This window comes from Doryrhamphus excisus, linkage group LG14 (genome assembly GCF_037039965.1).
Source record: "Doryrhamphus excisus strain RoL-2023G ecotype Guam linkage group LG14, RoL_Dexc_Guam_v1.1, whole genome shotgun sequence".
NCBI classification, from domain to species: Eukaryota; Metazoa; Chordata; class Actinopteri; order Syngnathiformes; family Syngnathidae; genus Doryrhamphus; species Doryrhamphus excisus.
This window is the reverse complement of record NC_136370.1, coordinates 2,078,453-2,097,190: the sequence shown is the minus strand read 5'-3', so window position 1 is coordinate 2,097,190 and position 18,738 is coordinate 2,078,453. Positions and strand designations below refer to the sequence as shown.

At 43.2% G+C, this 18,738-nt stretch overlaps 1 protein-coding gene across 1 annotated transcript; it reads left to right on the top strand.

Moving 5' to 3' along the window:
* The first annotated feature begins 11,165 nt into the window (after nt 1-11,165).
* ccdc177 (coiled-coil domain containing 177) lies at nt 11,166-16,966 on the top strand. The gene is made up of 3 exons (XM_058078471.2): nt 11,166-11,800; nt 13,752-16,499; nt 16,714-16,966. Exon 2 carries the CDS (start codon nt 13,764-13,766, stop codon nt 16,191-16,193), a length of 2,430 nt encoding a protein of 809 aa, XP_057934454.2. The 5' UTR covers nt 11,166-11,800; nt 13,752-13,763; the 3' UTR covers nt 16,194-16,499; nt 16,714-16,966.
* Nucleotides 16,967-18,738: the final 1,772 nt, after the last annotated feature.

The window sequence follows — 18,738 nt, the reverse complement described above, 5'->3', positions numbered from 1 at the left end:
ATTTTTATTTTTATTTTTATTTTTATTTTTATTTTTATTTTTATTTTTATTTTTATTTTTATTTTTATTTTTATTTTTTTCTCTCTTTTAATCTGAGGCTTGTTGTTTCGATTAAATCCAGTAATTGTGAGTCTGGTGCTTGTGTCACTCACTGAAAATCACTGACACCTAGTGACCAGTGTCTACCAGTGTAGAATACTACGTATCACTCCCTGCGTCTTTTAATGTGGCTTTTATGTATTGGTTTATCGTTCATAACCCTGATTTATCAAACATGATTCATCAATATATTCCCTTGGCAATTTCACTGATGTGACAATAATGGAAGTCTAAGTCCATTTTCTATACCGCTGAATTTTAAGTCATTTTAAGTCCCTTACTTGATCTGTAAAAGTATTTTTAAAAATAGCAGTAAACACTCGTTATCTTGGAAACAAAGCTTGGTTTGCACGGCTCCAAACTGCTCTAAAACGCTTCAAATGTCGACGTGAGTGCAGGTGTCCAAATTCAGTCCTCAGGAAGAGGCGAAAAGGGGCCATCCGGTCACCCTCTCACCCCCACCCCTCCAGTAGTCTCCCCCTCTCAAGTCTTTGTCCCCATAGATCGGCCATGACAGTACAGCAGCTTGGTGAAGGGCCTCGTAATTAGAGATATTGAGCTGCTGGAATTGGCACAATTAGGGTCAGAATTAACGATTTCTACCAGAGGAGGAGGAGACCCTCTCTGGAGGAGGGGGGGGGGGCAGGGTCACAGTCGGGTGATGGGACAATTTAGGGTTTCTTTGATGAACTCAAGACTGCATTCTTGTTTGTGGTTAGGAACCCTTAGTGGAGGGATGCTCCAACCTGACCCCGCGCCGTCCCGCCAGACCCCGCCCAGTGCAGAGATGGCGTGGGATGTGAGGACGAGGAGCAAACAGGAGTGTCTCAAGGAATGTTAACGAGATCACTTTATATGTGATCCTACGCCCGCCCCCTCACCAGGCCCCCGCAAAGGTTGAAGTTAGCCGAGTGTAAGGCTGTTGTAGGCAAAGCAACACTTGAATTCTGGCCGAGCATGAAAGAAAATGTCCCACGAAAAAACAAAGAAGGAATGACAAAGAACGCTGAAAAGAAAACGTACTTCCCAATTACCGAACACCGCCACCCCCTCCCTGCCCCCGACATAAGACAGAACCCACCGAGATCCTTGAGATAGATGTTCATCATGATACTGTGTTAGCATTAATATTCCGCAAATAATATAGTATACTATCAGTACTATAGTATTGTATGGTATCTTAGTTGGTACATAGCAGTGGTCTCTCCGGTCTCTCCTCGTTGTCCGATACCACCTAGCATCATATAAACCACCTAGCATCATATAGACCACCTAGCATCATATAAACCACCTAGCATCATATAAACCACCTAGCATCATATATACCACCTAGCATCATATAAACCACCTAGCATCATATAAACCACCTAGCATCATATATACCACCTAGCATCATATAAACCACCTAGCATCATATAAACCACCTAGCATCATATAAACCACCTAGCATCATATAAACCACCTAGCATCATATATACCACCTAGCATCATATAAACCACCTAGCATCATATATACCACCTAGCATCATATAAACCACCTAGCATCATATAAACCACCTAGCATCATATAAACCACCTAGCATCATATAAACCACCTAGCATCATATAAACCACCTAGCATCATATAAACCACCTAGCATCATATATACCACCTAGCATCATATATACCACCTAGCATCATATAAACCACCTAGCATCATATATACCACCTAGCATCATATAAACCACCTAGCATCATATATACCACCTAGCATCATATAAACCACCTAGCATCATATAAACCACCTAGCATCATATAAACCACCTAGCATCATATATACCACCTAGCATCATATAAACCACCTAGCATCATATATACCACCTAGCATCATATATACCACCTAGCATCATATAAACCACCTAGCATCATATAAACCACCTAGCATCATATAAACCACCTAGCATCATATAAACCACCTAGCATCATATATACCACCTAGCATCATATAAACCACCTAGCATCATATAAACCACCTAGCATCATATAAACCACCTAGCATCATATATACCACCTAGCATCATATAAACCACCTAGCATCATATATACCACCTAGCATCATATAAACCACCTAGCATCATATAAACCACCTAGCATCATATATACCACCTAGCATCATATAAACCACCTAGCACAGAGGTAGGGAACCTATGGCTCGGGAGCCAGGTAGGGCTCTTTTGATGACTGTATCTGGCTCTCAAGCATTTCTTACCACAATAAAAATGTATTTTTGCCAACATTTTCAAGTAAACCATCACAGAAATTACTGTTAAAAATAATATTCAAAATCAACAACTTTCTTATGCATTTTAATTCGTCCATCTATATTCTGCTGCAATACGGCCAACCATATCTATCTTTCCTGATGATATTTTCCAGGTCAAACACCAAAACTTGATTATTACTGGGTAATGCTGTAGTCTACCTCGGTCATTGAGATGTCAAAAAAACATGTAAATATAAACTTTCCTCCTTTAGTCAAATAGCTAAAGCTGCAGAACCAAGCCTTCTGACGAAGATGGCCAAAAGAATGAAATACGTCTACGGAGTACGGTGCAAAACTATGCAACAGCAGAAGTTGTATTAATGGCAACAAGTATTTGATTTATTATTAGACACTGCACTGCTCACGAAAGTGTGCTGGCCACACCCCATTGGCGTGGGGTAGTGTGCCTGGTCTACGTAATTAGAGCCCATTATCTAAAACTGTTGGTCTTACATAAAAATGCACACATTTTATTGCATTCAATGTTTAAAAAAATGTATATGGCTCTCACAGATATACATTTTAAAATATCTGGCCTTCATGGCTCTCTTCGCCAAAAAGGTTCCCGACCCCTGACCTAGCATCATATAAACCACCTAGCATCATATAAACCACCTAGCATCATATATACCACCTAGCATCATATAAACCACCTAGCATCATATAAACCACCCAGCATCATATAAACCACCCAGCATCATATAAACCACCTAGCATCATATAAACCACCTAGCATCATATATACCACCTAGCATCATATAAACCACCTAGCATCATATATACCACCTAGCATCATATATACCACCTAGCATCATATAAACCACCTAGCATCATATAAACCACCTAGCATCATATAAACCACCTAGCATCATATAAACCACCTAGCATCATATAAACCACCTAGCATCATATAAACCACCTAGCATCATATAGACCACCTAGCATCATATAGACCACCTAGCATCATATATACCACCTAGCATCATATAAACCACCTAGCATCATATAAACCACCTAGCATCATATATACCACCTAGCATCATATAAACCACCTAGCATCATATAAACCACCTAGCATCATATAAACCACCTAGCATCATATAAACCACCCAGCATCATATAAACCACCCAGCATCATATATACCACCTAGCATCATATAAACCACCTAGCATCATATAAACCACCTAGCATCATATAAACCACCTAGCATCATATAAACCACCTAGCATCATATAAACCACCTAGCATCATATAAACCACCTAGCATCATATAAACCACCTAGCATCATATAAACCACCTAGCATCACATAAACCACCTAGCATCACATAAACCACCTAGCATCACATAAACCACCTAGCATCACATAAACCACCTAGCATCATATAAACCACCTAGCATCATATAAACCACCTAGCATCATATATACCACCTAGCATCATATAAACCACCTAGCATCATATATACCACCTAGCATCATATAAACCACCTAGCATCATATATACCACCTAGCATCATATAAACCACCTAGCATCATATAAACCACCTAGCATCATATAAACCACCTAGCATCATATAAACCACCTAGCATCATATAAACCACCTAGCATCATATATACCACCTAGCATCATATAAACCACCTAGCATCATATATACCACCTAGCATCATATATACCACCTAGCATCATATAAACCACCTAGCATCATATAAACCACCTAGCATCATATATACCACCTAGCATCATATAGACCACCTAGCATCATATAAACCACCTAGCATCATATAAACCACCTAGCATCACATAAACCACCTAGCATCATATAAACCACCTAGCATCATATAAACCACCTAGCATCATATATACCACCTAGCATCATATAAACCACCTAGCATCATATATACCACCTAGCATCATATAAACCACCTAGCATCATATATACCACCTAGCATCATATAAACCACCTAGCATCATATAAACCACCTAGCATCATATAAACCACCTAGCATCATATAAACCACCTAGCATCATATATACCACCTAGCATCATATAAACCACCTAGCATCATATATACCACCTAGCATCATATATACCACCTAGCATCATATAAACCACCTAGCATCATATAAACCACCTAGCATCATATATACCACCTAGCATCATATAGACCACCTAGCATCATATAAACCACCTAGCATCATATATACCACCTAGCATCATATATACCACCTAGCATCATATAAACCACCTAGCATCATATAAACCACCTAGCATCATATAAACCACCCAGCATCATATAAACCACCTAGCATCATATATACCACCTAGCATCATATAAACCACCTAGCATCATATAAACCACCTAGCATCATATAAACCACCTAGCATCATATAAACCACCTAGCATCATATATACCACCTAGCATCATATAAACCACCTAGCATCATATAAACCACCTAGCATCATATAAACCACCTAGCATCATATATACCACCTAGCATCATATAAACCACCTAGCATCATATATACCACCTAGCATCATATAAACCACCTAGCATCATATAAACCACCTAGCATCATATAAACCACCTAGCATCATATATACCACCTAGCATCATATATACCACCTAGCATCATATAAACCACCTAGCATCATATATACCACCTAGCATCATATAAACCACCTAGCATCATATAGACCACCTAGCATCATATATACCACCTAGCATCATATAGACCACCTAGCATCATATAAACCACCTAGCATCATATATACCACCTAGCATCATATAAACCACATAGCATCATATATACCACCTAGCATCATATATACCACCTAGCATCATATAAACCACCTAGCATCATATAAACCACCCAGCATCATATAAACCACCCAGCATCATATATACCACCTAGCATCATATAAACCACCTAGCATCATATAAACCACCTAGCATCATATAAACCACCTAGCATCATATAAACCACCTAGCATCATATATACCACCTAGCATCATATATACCACCTAGCATCATATAAACCACCTAGCATCATATAAACCACCTAGCATCATATAAACCACCTAGCATCATATATACCACCTAGCATCATATATACCACCTAGCATCATATAAACCACCTAGCATCATATAAACCACCTAGCTACCACCTAGCATCATATAAACCACCTAGCATCATATAAACCACCTAGCATCATATAAACCACCTAGCATCATATAAACCACCTAGCATCATATAAACCACCTAGCATCATATATACCACCTAGCATCATATAAACCACCTAGCATCATATAAACCACCTAGCATCATATATACCACCTAGCATCATATAAACCACCTAGCATCATATAAACCACCTAGCATCATATAAACCACCTAGCATCATATAAACCACCTAGCATCATATAAACCACCTAGCATCATATATACCACCTAGCATCATATAAACCACCTAGCATCATATAAACCACCTAGCATCATATATACCACCTAGCATCATATAAACCACCTAGCATCATATCATGCATGTCAGGAGTAGGTCACATGAGCATCAACAATATTACCACTTTCAAAAAAAATTGTTGGTTATTTTTCCTCATAACATTAGCATAATAATATGGTATTCTCGTAAAAAGAATACTTAAAATTACTATGCTCTTTTGCATTTTTTTTCCATTTTTAGAATCTGGTTCAGGTCAGGCTGCACGGTGGGCGAGTGGTTAGCACGCAGAACTCACAGCTAGTAGGAGACCAGGGTTCAATTCCACCCTCGACCATCTCTGTGTGGAGTTTCCATGTTCTCCCCGTGCATGCGTGGGTTTTCTCCGGGTACTCCGGTTTCCTCCCACATTCCAAAAACATGCTAGGTTAATTAGCCACTCCAAATTGTCCATAGGTATGAATGTGAGTGTGAATGGTTGTTTGTCTATATGTGCCCTGTGATTGGCTGGCCACCAGTCCAGGGTGTACCCCGCCAGCTGGGATAGGCTCCAGCACCCCTTGTGACCCTCGTGAGGATAAGCGGTAGAAAATGAATGAATGAATGAATGGTTCAGGTCAATTAAAAAAACAGCCACGCGCTGCAAATGGCCCCCAGGTGGCATTTTGGACACCCCTGCTTTATAGGGTGTTTCGCACAATCAATTGTCTAATGATTTTTATTGGTTTTTTTTTTAATAATTTCCATATAATTTGATGAAATAGCGTAGTGTACTAACATCATATACTAGTCCAGTCTCGTCCACACAGGACCCGACTGGTCCTTTCTGGACCCTGCCGGTCCTGTGAAGACTCAGACCTTTGCTTGCCCCCAGTTCACATTTCCAGCTTTGCTTTGCCAACAGAAAGGTTTTCTGGACACATTCAACAAATCCCCCTTTTTGACCCTTTCTCCAAACACCCCCCCCCCCCCAACCCCCCCAGGGGTGGTGCCTTGTGTGGGCACAGAGGTCCCACAGACAGGCAGAGCTGTTAATTCAATCAGCGCAGCTCTATGCTCAATTAGGCATCCATAAGGGCCGGGGATGGGCACAGGGGCCCTGTGGAGGGCAGGGGGCGCCCCCGTCCCCGGGAGCTTTTAATTGTGGTTGACAGTGTGTAAACAGAGAGCTGAATAGCACGGCGCAGGTGTGGGACACCCGTGTCCACACTCAGTAGTCCCTTTCACACCCCCCGACACTTTGTTTTTAGCCTCTGGCCAAGCTGGGACCTCTGACCTCTGCAACTGTTGATTGATTAATTGGCGCCATTTAGGAACATGTACGTACTTTTAGTTTCATTGTTGACTATTCGTTTTTTTTTTGGATTACATTAAGCATTTCCAGCATTGAAATGTCTCAATAATAAAATATAAGACATTCAGAAAACACATTGAGAGTCATTCTGATGTGTAGTATTCTACATTGGCCACTAAGTGTCAGTAATGTTACATCAGATATGGCTACAAGTCCCGGAAGTACAAAAAAGAAACAACAACAAGTCTATATTATGTCTTATTTTCTATTGTTATATCTAAGGATCGAGCGATAAATCGGCCGGCCGATATATCGAGCCGATATTTGCGTTCTTTACTTGAATCGGTATCGGCCGATACGCACGTCTCACTGCGGAGGAGTAGTCATCGATTATTGATGCTAGATAAAACAGAAGAGACCACATATAGTTGGTGGGTAGACAAATGATTTTTTTCAGATTAAAATGAACAAAGCATTATTAGAGCCCTGTAGACATGACAAAACACGACTATAGTCACATTTATACTCTTTTTATTTACAACATATTGCGCAACTGCAGGGTCTTGAGACACATGCTAACTCGCAAACTAGACAGCTAGCGACCTAAACGGTAGCCTTCAAGTTATTTCCTTTCAACTTAAATCGCCAAAAACTTACCACTTCCACACGGATAGGGAGGATAACTATTAACAGTTATTTAACCTTTAACATGAACATTAATCAAACGTAATATTTTTTTCTGGGTACATGATACCATACAGCATCCATATAAAAAACTTACCACTTCCACACGGATAGGGAGGATAACTATTAACAGTTATTTAACCTTTAACATGAACATTAATCAAACGTAATATTTTTTTCTGGGTACATGATACCATACAGCATCCATATAAAAAACGTACCACTTCCACACGGATAAGGAGGATAACTATTAACAGTTATTTAACCTTTAACATGAACATTAATCAAACGTAATATTTTTTTCTGGGTACATGATACCATACAGCATCCATATAAAAAACTTACCACTTCCACACGGATAGGGAGGATAACTATTAACAGTTATTTAACCTTTAACATGAACATGAATCAAACGTAATAATTTTTTCTGGGTACATGATACCATACAGCATCCATATCAAACTTGCGCGGGCCACATTTAGTGCGGCCCGCGCAAGTTTGATATGGATGCTGTATGGTATGGTAACTTGAGACCTGTAATATTTGTTATCATTTGTTATCATCAGCAAAAACAAAATCGGCCATCGGCTAAGGGTGATGGAAAAAAATCGGTATCGGCATCGGCCCGAAAAAAACCATATCGGTCGATCCCTAGTTATATCTACTATATTGGGTAGCACTCTATGAGCGTAAATGTGACTATAGGGGTGTTATTTCATGTCTAGAGGGCTCTAATGACATATTCAGATGGTTATAAATAAGATTTCTGTACAAAAGTACAAAAATAAGTAAGCCTACTTTGTGGAAATTCACTTATTATGATGAACGACGGATTACTGAGTATGCATGTCTCGAGATAATTCCAAGATAAATATAATTCCATATATTACAGGCCCGCTTCCGATGTGTTTCCATCTAATCTAATCGACACCCTGGTTGTTTGTTCTTAAGACTGATTGGACGATAAGAGATGCATTCAATGAGGCTGATTCCGTGGGAATTTTTTTTGTGTGTTTCTGGAAATAGCACAATAACAATCACATTAGTATTAGTATTACTGTTGTGTGAGTCCTATGTAGTAATACACTCGTGCATGTCTGGGTTTACTTCAAAGTAGCTGACCTGAGATCTGTTGTTACTCTGACTCCAAATGCTGCAAGTAGCAGGGGTGAAAGGTCAGGTTCATTTTTGCCGATCTTTAAGAATGTTGTGATTGGTCGCTGACAGACAGGTGTTGGCTTCCACAGCTCACCTCTCCGTGAACCCCCCAGTCCAGGCTTCTGGGGGTAGGGGGGGGTGCGGGTCCCGCTCCCTTTTCCGAAAACAAAAACAACAACACAAAAACTGAGCGGAGCATACCCCTGCACCAGTCAACTGTGCAGCAACCATTTGACCTCCACCCTCCCAGACTACACCACAGACCCCACGCCCCCACTTGCCAAGCCGGCCAACACTTTTGCTGTGTGTGTGTGTGTGTGTTTTTTTTTTTTTTAATTAAAGTCGCACGGTTACCCTCAGCGGGTGACAAGTTTAGTGGGTCATCACAGCTATCTGGCCCTGATTGTTGACTGCAGGCAGCTACCAGAAGGGGCACTACTGATATACATATTACAGTATACAGCAGGGGTCTCAAACATGCGGCCCACGGGCCAAATGTGGCCCGCAGTACACTATTTTGAGGCCCCCGTTTTGATATGAAAGTTTAATGTTAAGTTTGATATGGATGCTGTATGGTATCATGTACCCAGAAAAAATTATTACGTTTGATTCATGTTCATGTTAAAGGTTAAATAACTGTTAATAGTTATCCTCACTATCTGTGTGGAAGTGGTAAGTTTTGGGCTTTTTAAGTTTAAAGGAAATAACTTGGAGGCTACCGTTTAGGTCGCTAGCTCTCTAGTTTGCGAGTTAGCATGTGTCTCAAGACCCTGCAGTTGCGCAATATGTTGTAAATAAAGAGTATAAATGTGACTATAGTCGTGTTTTGTCATGTCTACAGGGCTCTAATAATGCTTTGTTCATTTTAATCTGAAAAAAATCATTTGTCTACCCAACAACTATATGTGGTTTCTTAAGTTTTTATTATTTTCTTTATTCTTGATTTGTTTATTTATTTTTCATCTTATTTTGTGTAGAAAAATAAAAATTATAGATATTTGAGAACAGTGGAATGTTTTATCAGAGCTTTTCTTGTAGAAAAATGGAACCAAAGCGAAATTTTTAAATTTTTTTTGTTTTTAATAAATGCTTTTTTTTTTTTTTTTTTTGGAAAACCTGATGCGGCCCAGTCTCACCCAGACCCGAGCTCCAGTGGCCCCCAAATAAATTGAGTTTGACACCCCTGGTATACAGTAATCCCTTACCACTCTGCTTCAAATTCATTTTTCACAAAAATAAATAAATTCATAAATCATGCAGTTTCAAGGTTGAATACTGCCTATTATTACTGTTAAAAGCAATTCTGAAGCAAATTTGATGTTTTTTGTCCACATTTTCTAGCATGCAAATAGCCAAATGAGCTACAATGCATATATATCATATATTGAAAGAGATGTAGTATTTTACACTTTACACTAAGCCAGTAATGCTGGTTATGTGTTTGGGTCAAAGACATTAGTTTAATGTGATTTCTGACTTTATTTGTAATCTTTGGTTCATACTTGGTAAATAACTTAAAAATAGATAGTAAAAAAAATGATTACAAAGTTCAAAGCGAGACAACTTCTCAAAACAAATCGTTTCAGTGACAGCACCAGTGAGTGCTCTTCTCGCTGTTAGACAATCTTTGACGTTTTGCCTCTCTGGTGAAGCACAACATAGCAACAGTTTGATCCTTGGGGAACCTTCCTTCTTGTGAGTAACTGAGGGTATAAAGCACTACAAAGCACTTCAAATACCATGTCAATATGTTTGTAAAGTTGATGGTGCGATGTCGCTGTTAGCTATATAGCTCTGTATCCCTGGGTTTGGCTAGCTACTTGTGTTATATATGGCTAGCATATTTAATGCTAGCATCAAAGAAAGCTTCACCGAAACGAGAAAAGTCACACTTGAGTACGGAGCTTTCTGATTGGTCCGCTGCCTGTCACAGCACAACACCAGCATCAGACTTGATCGCCGGATTTTTGTGTGTTGTTGCGTATATAGTGATGATACAGTCGATTAATTTGTTGTTTACTGTGTTAAAAATCCCCTTATTAATAATGTGCGAAAATATTTTGATTTTCAAAATGAAAAATGTAAACGTATTATTAATGGAGCTGTCTGCCACATAGAGTGGTGTTATTCTGCCCTCTAGTGGCAATAGAGTGTACCTACGGTATAATAGTATTTATGCCAGGTTGACGGATCTCAGCTGCTTTCCTTCATGAGTTAAATCGGTTTAATGCTGCTTATGCTTTTTTACAAACATTTACTTTTAAAGCGCCTGTCGGAGGCATGGACTTTACAAATTAGAATGTAACAATACAGTCAGCGCATGCGCCGTGGACGTGTCTTCACTAATGGTGGACCGCAGGAGCCGCGGGCGGAGTCGTGTTGTTTTCATGTTAAAAGCATGTAGCTTTTTCTTCATTGGTCCATGCAGTCAGGATGCTGAGCATATTGACGCCGAGCGGGCGGGGAGGAGCCAAGGAGGCTGACGAGCGGGATGCTGCACTCCAGCAACCGATGACCGAGTCCAGGATACCGAGGAGGAAAATATTCTCAACATTTAATTAGAAAAGATCATTTTAGCTAACTCAATATCTGTAATAAATATAATTTAACTGGAAGTGGACCTGTCGCTTGGTGACGTCATCATATTCGCCATCAGTGCAGCGATGCCGAGACGACGTGACGCTCCACGGAGGTGTCGAGGGCCGAGTGAAAGCTGATGATATGCGGGGAAAGAGGCCCCCAGGGCGGACTGAAGGGGAACAAAGCACCGGTTCGATCAACGTTCTGCACACTGGCAGGTGAGTTCACGTAGTGCGTGGAAATGCTGCAGAAGGTTCTTGTTCGACACTCCAATGTGTTTGAAAAGCTCCATCCTGGATTGTAGGCCCCTCTTGAGCCTGAAACATATTTCCCGTTGAGAGTCAGCTAATTCTCTCAGCCTAGTAACTCTGATAAAAATAGATGGAGCGTGTATGGAAGGAGGGCTCTGTGTTTGTGTGTTATGTCACTTCCCTGGAGGCAGGATGTCTCATCTGGTCCGAAGAATCACTTCAGTGCATCAACATGCATGCATAGCTCCATATGACCCCCCTCCCCCCTCCTGACCGTAATCCTTCATAAAGGATAGTTCAAATGATTCAAAACCACACATTGCAAATATTCTGTATATTTTTGGAACCAACAGTAGTACTTGCTATGTACTCATTCATTCATTCGAGTGGTGCTGGAGCCTATCACAGCTGTCTTCGGGCGAAAGGACTGGTGGCCAGCCAATCCCAGGGCACATATAGACAAACAACCATTCACACTCACATTTATACCTATGGACAATTTGGAGTGGCTAATTAACCTAGCATGTTTTTGGAATGTGGGAGGAAACCGGAGTACCCGGAGAAAACCCACACATGCAAACTCCACACAGAGATGGCCGAGGGTGGAATTGAACCCTGGTCTCATACTAGCTGTGAGGTCTGCGTGCTAACCACTCGACCGCCGTGCAGCCTGACCTGAACTATTCATTCATTCATTTTCTACCGCTTTTTCCTCACGAGGGTCCCGTGTGCTGGAGCCTATCACAGCTGTCTTCGGGCGAGAGGCGGGGTACACCCTGGATTAGTGGCCAGCCAATCACAGGGCACATATAGACAAACAACCATTCACACTCACATTCATACCTATGGACAATTTGGAGTGGCTAATTAACCTAGCATGCTTTTGGAAACCGGAGTCTGACCTGAACCAGATTCTAAAAATAGAATTTAACACAAAACTGCAAAAGAGCATAAATGGAAAACTCAGCAGTAATTTTAATTAATCTTTTTACGAGAATACCATATTATTATGCTAATGTTATGAGGAAAAAAATGTAATTAAAAAATAAAAATTTTGAAAGTGGTAATATTGTTGATGCCCATGTGACCTACTATTGACAACCATTCACACTCACATTCATACCTATGGACAATTTGGAGTGGCTAATTAACCTAGCATGTTTTTGGAATGTGGGAGGAAACCGGAGTACCCGGAGAACATGCACACTCCACACAGCCAAGGTAAAATAGTGGAAATTAGGATGGAAAAAGACATACAGGCCAGGGTAAGACGAGTGTAAAGGTTACTATAGGGGTGTTATTTCATGTCTAGAGGGCTCTAATGTTAAATAGAAGGATCTCCATAAGAAGTTCTCCGTAATCATTCATTCATTTTCTACCGCTTTTCCTCACGAGGGTCGCGTGGGGTGCTGGAGCCTATCCCAGCTGTCTTCGGGCGAGTCCACGCTGGACTGGTGGCCAGCCAATCACAGGGCACATATAGACAAACAACCATTCACACTCACATTCATACCTATGGACAATTTGGAGTGGCTAATTAACCTAGCATGTTTTTTTTTGGAATGTGGGAGGAAACCGGAGTACCCGGAGAAAACCCACGCATGCACGGGGAGAACATGCAAACTCCACACAGAGATGGCCGAGGGTGGAATTGAACCCTGGGTCAGTTCTCAAGTCAAGTTAAAATAGTGGAAATTAGGATGGAAAAAGACATATAGGCCAGGGTAAGACGAGTGTAAAGGTGACTATAGGGGTGTTATTTCATGTCTAGAGGGCTCTAATGTTAAAAAGAAGCATCTCCATAATCAAAGTACTTAAATATTAAGAGTGTTATGTTGTAGGAATGTCCTCATGATGCTCGGGTCTGGAACCAATTTAGGTTTCTATCTAGTTTAACACCCCATCCCTCCATCCGCAGTATCAGCCAAAGATGGTGGACCCCTGCGAGGCCGAGGAGCAGACCAAGTCCATTGGGCCTCCACTCTGCACCCCCACGCTGGCCTCTGAAGACCTCCGCTTGCCAGACCAGGCCGATGGCGCCACCACAGAGGAGGAAGGAGACGCCTGCTTTCAGACGCCGCCGTCGGGCAGCTGCGAGCCGAGCCCCTGCCACGCGGTGTCCGTGCCGGGTCCAGCTCAGACAGACGGCTCAGTTCCAGAGGGCGCGGTTCAGGCGGCGGTCGAGCCTCAGGCGGCGGTCCAGCGTCCGCCGGCGCAGCCCGATGACGATCTGTCTCCCAAACTCCACCTGGACCTGTACAACTTTGACTCCCCGGCTGCTGAGGGCAGCCGCTACGTGCTGACCAGCCCTCGCTCCTTGGAGGCGTGCGCCCGCTGCAGCGTCAAGCCCGTGGAGCTGCTGCCCCGCCCGCTCTCAGACTTCGCCCGCGAGGCGCCGGGTCGCTCCATGCGGGTGGCCACGGGTCTATTTGAAGTCTACGAGAAGGATCGCCACGCTAAGCTGAGGCACTGCAGGGAGGAGAGGGAGCGCATCATCAGGGAGGAGAAAAGGAGGACCATGCAGGCTGCAGTCAATAGCTGCGCCTCCTCCGTGGAGCAGCACCAAGCCTTTTCTGGTTCCTGTCAGCCTCCCAAACATGTGAGCTCTGCTTGTGATTCTGGATCCACCCCTCGGGTACCAGCATCCAAGTCAGGAACACCTCTCCAATCTAAAGCCACCAAAGCCGGCTCCTCGGGTCCCAAGCAGTCCTCATCGTCGTGTGAACAAGCTAAAACCACGAGACCGCTGTCAGGTGGTCCTCCGGTGGTAGTCCGGAAGCCCTCTGGCAGCAAATCTTCAAACACGTTCCCCAGACCGACATCGAAACCCCCAACCTTCGTCCGCGCCAAGTCCACCTTGACGTCATCTGTGTCGAAACCGCAGAGCGCCGGCACGCCACTAAACGGCGTCTTCCCGAAGCACAACGGACACTTCCACCCGAAAGTGCGAGTTAAAAGTCACTCCATGGAGTCCCTGCAGAGAAGGATGGAGCCCTCCTCCACCTCCAACACCACGACTTGTACCTCCTCCGAGTCCGGAGCGTCGTCATCCTACAGCTGGGACGGCCCGCGGGACCACTGGGCCAAAGTGTCCAGCCCCCGCGCTCGGACCTTGGCTACTTTCAACTCCCTGATGGGCCGCAGCCTGAGCCTGGGGGACCTGAGCCACTCCCCCCAGACCACGCAGAAGGTGGAGCGCATCGTCAAAGAGGTGAAGCGGCGAGGTCTAAACGCCGTGTCGGAGCGCGACCGCAAGATCGCGGCGTTGATGCTCGCCAGGTATCAGGAGGAGGACATCATGAGCCAGACCCGCTACGTGGCTCACCTCCAGTGGGACAGCGAGCGCAGGATGGAGGAGCTGCGGCGCGAGCAGGAGGAGCGGGAGAAGCAGCGGGCAGTCATGGAGTACCAGCGCTTGTGGCAGACGCAGGTGACCACACGCCAGCGCCGGCTCAGCCAGCAGGAGCGCCGCTCGGCCGCCGCCAAGCTGCGCCAAGCCGAGGAAAGCGAGAAGCACTGGAAGGAGTTGGCGGAGCAGCAGGAGCGCCACCGCCTGCAGAGGCTGCAGCAGGCAGCGCGCGAGGAGAAGCACAAGAAGGCCCTGCAGGAGCAGAACCTGAAGGCCCTGGAGGAGGAGCGGGCGGCCGTTCTGGAGCAGGAGCGGCTTCTGCTGAAGGAGAAGCTCACTATTGCCGAGCTGAAGCGGCAGGAGAGGGAGCACCAGGCCCAGGAGGAGAGAAGAGGTCTCAACAAAGCGGAGAGGAGGCGCCACGCCGCTCTGACCCAGGAGATCGCTCGTCGGGAGCAGGAGGAGCGGGACGAGGCCAAGAGGACGGCGGACGAGAAGCTGAGCCGCTCCCTGGAGAACTACGAGCAGCTTGTGGAGCGGCGAGGCCAGGAGCTGAGGGAGAAGGCCAAGCGCGAGGAGAAGCAGATCCAACGAGCTCGCAAGGCCGCTGAGAAGCGCGAGAAGCAGCAGCAGCAGCAGCTGGAGGCCCGCGTCAAGGAGGCGGAGAAACGGGCCCGGCAGGCCGCGCTGGTGGCCGAGGAGCGCGCCAAGGAGAAGGCGCAGCGTGCCGTCCAATCCCGGCAGGAGAAGGAGCGCCTGCAGAGGCTCAATCGGCGGCGCGTGGAGGACGAAGAGAGGCAGCGGCGCTCGGAGCTCCTGCAGTCCATCGAGAGGAAACTGGAGAAAAGCGAGCAGATCTTCAAGGAGAAGCGAGCCGTTCTGGAGAGCGCTCGCTCCGTCGCCCGTGCGTCCTTCCATGTGCGGGACAAAGTGCGCGAGGAGACCAACATGCGCACTTTTGACAAAATGGCGCTGGAAGCTCAGCTGAAAGCCGGCCTGGATGACAAGTAGACATCGGCTTTACCCCCCCCCCTCAAACTAAACATCCCTTACATCTCGACACCACCAGGAACCACCAGGAATCAAACCCGATCCACGTTTTCTAGCCCTAACTCCATGACAACCACCGAGGCTTTGAAAGGAGAACTCCTGCAGACCACCTGGAGCTTTACACGCAAGGAGGAATGGTTGCGCAATAGGGATCCTGCTGGACCGGTCCTCATGATGAATCACCAGGTGGCCTCCTTCCTGCCTCCTCCATCTTCCTCCATCTTCCTCCATCTTCTCCTCCAGCCGCCCACATGCTCAACTCAACAGGTAGCGCTTCTTATTCTGCCCTTTAAACGTGAGCTAAAAGGAGGAGATGTAGTCTGTTGCCATAGCGATGAGGATGATGGGAATGTGCAATGGCGATAAAACAACTTATAAGAGATCATCTCTGCACTTGTTTGGCTTTTTTTTTGGCTTTGGCCAATAACGTTGAAGATAAAGTAAGTGTAAGATCTGCTAACAGATGCTGTTTGTGTTTCAGGTCCACCAGATGGACCCCCGGGCGTCCCATCAGGACCCCTCCCCCCTTACTTGCTTCCACTCCAACTGTTTTATCTTCATCGATGAGATGCGGCAGTCGGGTCTGCAACATCTTCCCTATCTGCCCGACCTGCGCCCCCCCTCCCAAAAAAAAATGTTCAATGTTATCTTGAAGTTCGGGTGTAGCCACAAATGATATTGTTGCTGCCCGAATAGTCAAAAACCAAAATAAATGTTTTTTTTTTTCTTTCCAAGATAGATGGGCGTGGTCTGTGTGGACGTGATGGATTTGCAACTTCCTGAAAGGTGCTGCTGAACGCGTCCTCGGGGTCCGTGTGGGCCTTTTAAGACTTAAACGTGTCCCCTAATTAACCCTTGGATGCATAAGTGGGTCAAAAATGACCCGGTCAGGTTGTTTTCTTGAAATATCTTCGTAATGAACATTTTTTTTATCATTTAATATTCCAGGTATTCCTCAAAAAACATGTTTTTGATATCATGCCATTCACATTTTTAACTTTTATACATTTTAAGAATTTTTAGTTTTTGTGTTACTACCCCAACCTTCCATAAGTGGGTCAAAAATGACCCGGTCAGGTTGTTTTCTTGAAATATCTTTATAATGAAAATTTTTTATCATTTCATATTCCAGGTATTCCTCAAAAAACATATTTTTGATATCATGCCATTCACATTTTTAACTTACCTTTATGCAACACACAATGGATCCTCATATTTTCTATTGTTGTACGGGGTCATTTTCTTTTTCAAAGATGTAAAAAAGTGAAAAATGAAGATGTTTCTAACATGAAATCATTCTTGTGTGGTCCTAAATATAATACTAAATATCATACAAGTGATTATTCCTAACCAAAATGGCAAAATTGGCACAAAAAGGCATTGATTCTAGTATGGGTGATTTTTGACCCACTTATGGAAGAGTGTAGGGTCCAGTCACTCGTGCGTCTAAGGGTTAAAGAACTGACTCATTTCTCTTGAGCCTGGCATGAAACAAAGCAACGCCAGTAGATCATTTCCGTGCTGGGGGGGCGATGGGGGCGTGACCTTTTTCCTCCTCACAGATGCCACCGTTGGGTGGGGGCAAGATGCCACCAGATGCTGATCACTTCCCACTGCAGCATCTCCGTGAGCACTCCTGGAAATGTTGCCGGTGCGCACCCTCTTTGGCGCCTGTTTGCTCTGCAGCGCCGCAGGTATCGAACACTACTTTCCTTTGATGGTGGAGTTTTGTTGTTTACACCTTAGCTACGTCTGTACATATTTAGATTATTTATGTGGGTTTTTGGTTGATTTAACTCTCTATTTTCTTAGTGTTTATACTGGCATTTTCTGTTTATTTATTTGGGTTTTTGGTTTATTCATGATTTTTATTCATGTAGGTTTTTATTTATTTTCTAGTTCCTTCATTTGTTCGTGTAGGTTTTTATTTATTTTCTAGTTCCTTCATTTTTTTAATTTATTTTTTAGTTCCTTCATTTTTTCATGAATTTTTTTATTTTCTAGTTCCTTCATTTATTCATGTAGTTTGTTATTTATTTTCTAGTTCCTTCATTTTTTCATGATTTTTCATGTAGGTTTTTTATTTATTTTCTAGTTCCTTCATTTTTTCATGATTTTTTTTATTTTCTAGTTCCTTCATTTTTTCATGATTTTTTTTATTTTCTAGTTCATTTATTCATGTAGTTTTTTATTTATTTTCTAGTTCTTTCATTTATTCTATGTAGGTTTTTATTTATTTTCTAGTACCTTCATTTTTTCATGATTTTTTTAAATTTATTTTCCAGTTCCTTCATTTATTCATGTAGGTTTTTTATTTATTTTCTAGTTCCTTCATTTTTTCATGATATTTTTATTTTCTAGTTCATTCATTCATGTAGGTTTTTATTTATTTTCTAGTTCCTTCATTTGTTGTATGTAGGTTTTTATTTATTTTCTAGTTCCTTCATTTATTCATGTAGGTTTTTATTTATTTTCGAGTTCCTTCATTTGTTCTATGTAGGTTTTT

Bases quoted from the DNA above. Each gene is read 5' to 3' on its own strand.
- ccdc177 (XM_058078471.2), top strand. From the start codon at position 13,764: ATGGTGGACCCCTGCGAGGCCGAGGAGCAGACCAAGTCCATTGGGCCT.